At 49.0% G+C, this 8,395-nt stretch overlaps 1 protein-coding gene across 3 annotated transcripts in view; it reads right to left on the bottom strand.

The window, feature by feature from the left end:
* Window positions 1-8,395, bottom strand: part of ADAR (adenosine deaminase, RNA-specific) — a 45,331-nt gene that overhangs the window by 12,980 nt on the left and 23,956 nt on the right. For all 3 annotated transcript variants that reach the window (XM_012658877.1, XM_012658875.1, XM_012658874.1), the window contains exons 2-6: window positions 5,046-6,475; window positions 2,989-3,172; window positions 2,373-2,521; window positions 1,670-1,814; window positions 1,350-1,540 (exon numbers count right to left, since the gene is read on the bottom strand). In XM_012658877.1, the coding sequence (XP_012514331.1) occupies window positions 1,350-1,540; window positions 1,670-1,814; window positions 2,373-2,521; window positions 2,989-3,172; window positions 5,046-5,758 (1,382 nt within the window). In that variant the 5' untranslated portion in view covers window positions 5,759-6,475. The remainder of the gene's footprint in view (window positions 1-1,349; window positions 1,541-1,669; window positions 1,815-2,372; window positions 2,522-2,988; window positions 3,173-5,045; window positions 6,476-8,395) is intronic.

The following is an 8,395-nucleotide window of genomic DNA, read 5'->3' as shown; positions in this document are numbered from 1 at the left end:
CGAGGGCAGGTGGCAACAGCCCGGCGCAGCGGCGGTGCCGCACTCACACGACACAGTCGTAGCGATTCTCCCGGGCAGCGATGTGCAGGGGCGAGTCTCCGTGGATGTTCACGGCGTGGAGATCACACTTGGCAGCCAGCAGGATCTCGGCTATGTCCACGCAGCCGGAGAACGCGGCCCAGTGCAGGCAGATGTTCTCCTCCTGGACAGAGACAAGTTGAGAGCCCAGTGACGGCGGTTTCCGGCCGGGAGCGGGCCGCCGGGGCTGGCGAAGGCGGCTGCCCCACTCGTTCACCCGAGGGGAAGCGTCAGGCGTTTAGCCAAACAGAAGGGGCTTCAGGGGTCGTCGGAGAGGAGCACCAGGTGCCCATCTGAGTTCTACAGGGCACTTCCTTTCTGTTTTATTTCTCTGTTATAGAAGTGATGTAATCACAGTACAGAATATTTTAAAAATAGAAAAAAGCTTATAGAACATGGATATGAAGCAAGAATATTTTGTAGAGCTGTATAATGTGTTCGTTTGAAGCTAAGTGTTACTACAGGAGTCAAAAAGTTAAAAAAAATTTGAAAATTTATAAAGTAAAAAAGTTACAGTAAGCTGAGGTTACTTTAAAGACAAAAAGAAATTTTTTTATAAATTTAGTGTAGCCTAAGTGGACAGTGTTTATAAAGTGTACAGAATGTTCTAGGCTTTCACATTCACTTACTACTCACTCACTCAGAGCAACTACACAGGTGTACCATTTTTTATCTTTTATACTGTATTTTTACCATACTTTTTCTATGTTTAGGTAAGTTTAGATACACAAATACTTACCATTGTGTTACAGTTGCCTACAGTATTCAGTACAGCAAGCTGCTGTAGAGGTTTGTAGCCTAGGAGCAACAGGCTGTACCGCACAGGCTAGGTGTGTAGTAGGACGTGCCATCTGGGTTTGTGGGAGTACGCTCTGTCATGTGCACAAGGATGAAATCCCCTAATGACTCATTTCCCAGAATGTAGGTATCCCTGTCATTAAGCAATGGGTCTGGGGAAGGAAATTAGAAGTCTGGGATAGAAATGAGACTTCTCATTGTATACTTTTTCAATCAGTTTGAATGTTTTTCTACGTACATATATATTCCTTTAAAAATCAAAATTAGTTAAAAAATTAAAAAGGATCATGCTCACTGGAAGAGTGATTATATCCTCTAGATGACTAATCCAATGTCTTCTAACAGGCTGTGGAGACAGGGCTGGACTTGTTTCCCTTCTGTCATTCATAGCTAATGCATATCCTTTTTTCCCCTGGGTTACAAGCCACCCCCACCCGGTGACACGTGGCTGTAGCCAAGACTGGGACACTCACTTGGGCTCGTGAGGAGGTCCGGACTGGTCAACCAACTTGAATTCGGCAGCAAAGCCATGGGAGCGGGCGTACTCTAGTAGGCCGCCCACCGGGTTGGTGTTCAGGTATCTGACGAGCTCGCCAATCCTCCTGACCTTGCTGGGCATTACAGATTCCAAGTTATCCAGTGATTCCGTGTTCGTACCTCCAGGCTAAAGGAAAATTAATCAAACAAAGAGGAATCATAAACACTCAAGGAAACTACCAGGGACTCATAGGCAATCCTAAATGGCCTGTTGCTAAAAACGACCCGTATCTTTTGAGTAGGAAGACAAGCCCACCTGGTTATCAGAAGCTGCGGAGTTGGTCGCCTCCCCATGCAGGGCCTTCATGGCTTCCTCTGCGGCCATCTGCTTTGCCACTTTCTTGCTGGGGGCACTCACGGTGGGGAAAGTTTGGGCTCCCACTGCAACACAGTATTGGAACCTGACAGGAGATGAAGAGAGCAGAAGGATTAAATGGTTTTGACTGAGGAGACTGCTAGCCTTTGTCAGCCTGTCGGCCTTTCCTACTTGTAGCGTCCTCACACACATCACCTTTGTGTAGTCACTTCTCACGCAGTCACGCCTGCCTTGAATAGCCAGTGCCCTTCACCCACCTCCTGCCCTCCGTGTCTCTTAGCCTGGCTGACCCCTTTCGACATTTAAGCATCAGCCTAGTTCTACCTCCTCCAAGAACCCTTCTCTTGAACATCTAAGTCTACAGACCCACAAATAGAGAGCTTCTCAGGTCCGGTACCTGTTTGTCCCATCAACAGTAACCTCCAAGCCATGGACTTCCCTAGTGCTTGGTTCCTTTAATTCCTAATCCCAGATTCTCTGCTCCATGAGCAGCACTCAGGCCCTCACGGCCCTGCTTTCTCCATTTTGAAACAGAAAGAATTGCTCAGTGAAATAACTGGCCATCTCTGAGAAGACAAGGAGGAAAATGTGTCTTTTTCTTTTTGCAAAAACCTCAGCAGAGATACGTGACACAGGGACATACTTGGGGTCATGGGCAGGGCCTTCTTTGGATAGGAGACGGAATTCACAGGAGCTCCCCAATTTGTGCATGCACTCAAGCAATGTAGTGACAGGGCTCTTCCCAGAAAATGAGGATATTGTTGAAGGAGTGGTGGGCTGGGACTCTGCAGTCTGGAGGAGATGAAACAAGAAGAAAACAAAACTAAGAAAACACTAGTTAGTCCATCATGGAAGAGGGGAAGGGGATGGCAGAATTTCTTCTGAGTAACTAAATGTTAAGGGGCTGGCTTTGCAAAGCAGAAGGGGCCGTTGGGGGATTTTCTAGGCATTGCAGCAAAGCATAAGTTAGTTAAATGCTCTGGCTCCCATTTCTCATTTTCCAAGAGAGGAGACTGGACTCGATCATCTTTCAGGTCTCTTTCAACTCGGAAATTCTGTAAATCCAGTTATGCTAGGAAAGGGGGCAAAAAGAGCAGCTGGGTATGAGAGGAAGAAAGGTGGGCTTGTGAGGTGGAGTAGAAGGAGAGTGGGAAGCTGACCCCAAGAAAGTGTCAGCTGTTTAGGCTGGGAAGGTCAGTTAAAATCCTGACACAGGATTGAAAGCGAACTGACACCCTTCCAGAGCGCGGGACATCTACCTTCTCTGATTCTTTTTCTGTGGAATAGAGGGTTGATTCTTCTGATTTTCCACTGTCCTTGGCTTTGGCTTCCCTAAGCAGAATTGTCATGGCTTTCATAGCTGCATCCTGCTTGGCCACTTTCTTGCTGCCAGCTTCTGCTGGGGGAAACTCTCGGCCACTGATGACAACCTGGAATTTAAATCTTGACGGAAAGTGATTAGATGCGTGAACACGAGTCTAAGCCATGCCTTCTGCCCTCTCCAAAGAGATCTTCACCCTGGAATTCCTTGCTACACTAGAGGGCTTTTTGACCTGGGGAGGAGATGGAGGGTAAGCCAAGGAACTCCTATGCCTTTGGAGGCCCAGCCTGTCCCTTTTTTGGGGAAACAAAGCAGCCAGTGACTCCCCCGCAAGTAGCTCAGCAGAGCAAACAGAGCCACAGGTGATATGAAATGAGCTCGGGGGAAACCCACTATCTCTTAACAGTGAATCACTATAAAGCCCATCGAAAAAATGATGAGCTAAAATCGCCATTACAGTCTTGTTAGCAACCAAAGGCCTTCCTCCTAAAGCAATTTTGGGAGACTGGCCTCCTTGAGGAAAGGTCCTAAAAGATAGTGAAGCCCAGTCTCTAGTGAAGCCCCTTATAGCCCAGTCTCACACTCCCCAGCCACCTTCAGGGATCGCACACCTGCCATTTTTCAGGGGCCCGTTTTGTCCCTAATCCAGCCTTAGACATATATCACTCTTAGAGTTTGTTATGAGTCATTTTATAGCTCTAATTGTCCCAAGCCTGAGATGAAAGGAATTGTCCTTTGTTATGTAGAAAATAAAAAAGCATTATTTCTAGGTCTCTGGACTTAGCTCAGGCCTCCTTTGTTCAAGCTTTCAAATTTGTTCAGCTCTTTGCTCAATCTAGGATTTCATTTAGAAAAGTAGGTCAAATTTCTTATTGCCTAGGTCTTTTGAAATAGTTGAACATAGCATCAATGTTTCTTATAGGTGGAGTCCAAAGGATGATGACCCTCAAAACCCACTGCTTTCCCCCAACTCTAGGGAGGGAAAACAAAGAGAATGATGGAGAATGACAGCCATCCAGTCTCCACGCCAAACAGAAAACAGTTCTGGTCCTGCCAGCCTTTGGACAGATACACCCCCTTTTCTTAACAGCTCTCCTGCAATGCCAACTTGGTGTCATTAAGATAGTCAAGATAAGGCGTAAGGATCACAGCCAGGAATTCTCACCCCTAGAACCTGAGTAAACATAAAGGTTAGTGAAATTCTCGGTCATCCTCATGGCTCTCTTTAGCTGCAGCTTGCAGGCCCTGAGCTTCAGGGGTTTCAGCTCTCTGCTAGGCCCTTTGGCGACTCCTTTCTGGGCCCACCTGTCTTCCTCAATCTGTCCACTGGCCTATAGGACCCTGGAGTGCAGGGCCCAGCCAGCTGTCTGAGTGAGGTAATCTCTGATTTCACAGCTCAGAAGCAGCAGCAAGTGCTAGCCCGCCCATCTGTGCAGAGGAGGTGTGTAAAATTAGAACCACCACCTTCAACAGGCAGGCAGGCAGGCGTGCATGCTCTACACCATCCTTCCCCCCAGGAGTCTGTGCAGAGAGGGGATTCTGGACCTGCTGCTGCTTAGCAGCACAACCCACCCTCACTCTGTGTATGCAACCTGCCCCAACCCACCTGTTCCTGTACCTCTCTCAGAAACTTAGCTCGGGGAGAAGGGGATGGCTCACAGAAGGGGTTGGGGAGTTAAGTCTTCACTACCTCTGGCCTTGGGAGGTAGGCATGACATTGATGCATGAAAGCCAATCACTCCGAAAGAAATTTCATTTCGGCCAACAGCGTCAACCTCCCCCTTGCTCAGCCACGATTCTGGCTGGTCCAAGGTCTATACTGCCTGATCAACAACTGGAAAAGGGTCAATCAAAGGTGATTTAGCTAAAAGGCAGAGAAGAGGAGGGAGAAGACAGGGGCCACCAAATGGCACAGCTCATGAGTCAGCTGAGACTCTGTCAGGAGCAAGAGCACGGGACCCCAACCCTAGGTGCAGTTCCTGGGTGGTCTCTTACCGAGGTTCATGGGATGGTCCACTCTGCTCTATCAGGTTGAACTCACAGGTCTCACTAGTGAACTGAGCATACTCTAACAGCCCGCTGACGGGGTTCTTCAGCTTGCACTCTGTCAGTTTCTTGTAGGTTGAGCACCGTGGCAAGCCATGGCTGTAGAAGGAGGGCATCTCCATGATGGCCCGAAACTCACCTGGTGGTGCACGGATGCTATTCAAGTCATCTGGGATGTCATCTGTGGCCCACTGGCCATTTTCAAAGTCAACATACCCTGCTCTTGAGGGGCCATTGTTATGAACAGGTGGTTTCAGTTTTATTGGTTCTGGTCTGGCCACTTGCCTGTCTTGTAACTTTCTGACAGGTGCCTGCCCATTCTCCACTTTTTCTGTGGTTACGTTATTTGAGGCGTTTGATGTCGGTAAGTTACAGGCGGGGAACTCTGTGTTTCTTTTGGTCTCAGGGATGGGTGCTACAGTAGTTTCAGGAAAACTGTTCGTGTTTCTCTTCATTTGCATCCTCTCTCGCTTCTTGTCCGTCAAATACCATATGGGAGGGGTTGTCCCTTGCCTGTACACATCCCCCTGCCTTTCCAAGTCAATCAGAACAGCATTCACATCTCTGGCCTTGCTGAAGCCAATATTTTTAGCCAAATTCAGGGCAGAGGAGTCGGACACATTAAATAGGTAGTCACAGATTTTCTCCTTGATTTCGGCCATGTCAAAAGGATCAGGAAGATCTTCCAAGACAGATGTGGCGTTTCTGTCTTCAGTTTCCAAACTAGGGTCTGAGTCCGGGGCTCCCTGGCTCTGACCGTCTAATTTCACTACTCTGCTCTGCTGGTTCTCAGCCTGAGCCGAGGCCGCAAATCTCCACAAAGGAGGCGTTCCTGCCTCCTGATGTAGCTTACCCTTCTTTGCCAGAGAGTATAAAACTCGATTGACTTCCTTCTTTGGGGACCTGAGTTTCCCAGCCAGATCATGTGCTGTGGTGGCCTTCCCTTCCCCAAGCTCCTCCAAGAGCTTTAAGATCCTTTGTTCCTGATCCTGGCTGATACTCAGTTCCTGGAAATGCGAGGAAAGCCTATCAACACCTCTCCATGGCAGAATCCTGCCACGTGGCGAAGGATGCTGGAACCCTCTCTGGAACCCCGGACTTCTGTGATGCACGCTCCTGGGGACACCCCAGCTCTGAAGCTGCCTGCTTCCAGCAGGTGGTTCTGGAAATCTTGGCCAGAGTCCTGGGAGGACAAGTACTGGTGGTGATGGTGTCTGCTTTCCAATCAGGGGCACTTCTGGGAGCCGCCCGTTGAGAAACTCTATTTGCTTGAGCTGGAAACCGTTAGGGCAAGATCCTGGCCCCCGCTGCTGGTGTCTGAGCTTGCTGAGCTCATAGCCTTGAACTGGAGGGGGGTGGTATCTGTTAAGGGAATATCCCTGCAGAGCAAGGCAGTGGAGAAGAAAGTGAATTAGGGCTGCAGTGGTGAGCCTGTGGAGTCCCCGTCCCTTCCCTGCCTGGGGGAGCTGCCCCTAATGGGTTGAGAAGGCAACTGAGCCATGGGCTTATGACCCAGCGAGGGTGACTTGTCATTTTGTAAATACTGCCTGGGGGCCACCAACAGGAACACAGAGAGGGGAGCAGGAGGCAAAACACGAAGAGGTTCTTTTTTTTTTTTTTTTTGAGACAGGGTCTCATTCTGTTGCCCAGGCTAGAGTGAGTGCCGTGGCGTCATCCTAGCTCACAGCAACCTCAAACTCCTGGGCTCAAGCGATCCTCTGCCTCAGCCTCCCGAGTAGCTGGGACTACAGGCATGTGCCACCATGCCCGGCTAATTTTTTCTATATAGTTTTAGTTGTCCGATTACTTTCTTTCTATTTTTAGTAGAGACGGGGTCTCGCTCTTGCTCAGGCTGGTTTCGAACTCCTGAGCTCAAACAATCTGCCTGCCTCGGCCTCCCAGAGAGCTAGGATTACAGGCGTGAGCCACCGCGCCCGGCCACACGCAGAGGTTCTCATACCTTGGCACAGCCTCTCCAGCAACCTAACTTATTCTTTTCCCTTTCACAGAATTTAGGGAGTTTACAAAGAAACTTTCCACTCACCAAAAAAATTACCCTTTTACAATCAGAAACACAGTGTTATTCTGTTTTGAAAACAAACAGAAATCGAATATCTGAAAATGCCAAGGTAGTTAGTGGACTAGGGAGAGGACGAGGTCATCCCTCCTCGAGTCAGGTCCACCGCACAGCCTCCTTGTCTCTAAAATCTATCATCTGGATGACTGTGACTCCAAAAGAAATTTGAGTTGATTGGATGAACCCCAGTCCGCCAAGGCTGTATCAGCACCGTAACAGGAACAGCGTCCGCATGGGAAGGGCCACAGGACCTCAGAGATGCATCTGCTCGCCACTGCCATCCCAGGAAGACTAGAATTTGGTTTTAGGGGAGCTGGAGAGTTTCCTCATAAAAATGGCACATTGTCCTCACTCTTCAGTGTGGTACCCAGGCTCAGAGGGGACACCTGGGAATTTTGCCCAAACCATCCAGGCTCACCTGGATGTGAGGAGCTGGCAGGGTCTATTCCTCACCGCCTCAGCCCGGTCCTCCTCACTTCCCTAGCTATCTCCCAAGAGCTGCTTCCACCGCGCATTCTTCTGAACCCTGATGTACAGGGCACACGGGACCCCATATTCTCATGTGTACATTTACCGGAACACTGAGCACTTGTGACCCCCTCCCCCAACCACCCACATACAAACCATGCTCATCTTCTCCCCAGTGCTATTCACAGGAGGGTGGTGGAGTCAGGAGGTACTCATGAGACTAGGGGGTCAGTAAACACCTTGCTTCCTTTCCCTGGGGTTACAGACTTGGAGGGGGACATCTCGCAACTTTTCCGCATGTTTATGTCCCCCGCTTCTCTGATTCTCCTGAAGGCTACACAGGCAGCTGGGCCCCTTTCTTCTAGAATTTCAGCCTTCTACTTCCCCACATCCCCTGTGTCACAGTTAGGGAATTCTAGCATTCTTGCTAATCACTCTCATGGTGTCCGTGGTATGGGGTTCCTTAACGTCTGTCCCAGTGACCTCCATCTCCACCTTTCACCCATACGATTGGCTTGTCTAGCTATTCCTCACATCTCACTGTTACTCTAGCCTTAGCCACCACCAAGACCTCAAATCCTGAAACTCGTTTTCAGCAGGCCAGGAAACTTATTCTGTAAAGAGCCAGATAGCTCTGCCACTGTAGTGCAAAAGCAGCCACATAAATTGTAAATAATGGAAAAACTTTATTTATAATTTATTTACCATGAAATTTTACTTACAAAAACAGGTGGAGGGCTGGATTTGACCTGTG

This window comes from Propithecus coquereli, unplaced genomic scaffold, assembly GCF_000956105.1.
Source record: "Propithecus coquereli isolate 6110/MARCELLA unplaced genomic scaffold, Pcoq_1.0 Scaffold59, whole genome shotgun sequence".
In the NCBI taxonomy this organism is placed as follows: domain Eukaryota; kingdom Metazoa; phylum Chordata; class Mammalia; order Primates; family Indriidae; genus Propithecus; species Propithecus coquereli.
The sequence above is the reverse complement of the archived record's forward strand: the minus strand, read 5'-3'. Positions and strand labels throughout refer to the sequence as shown.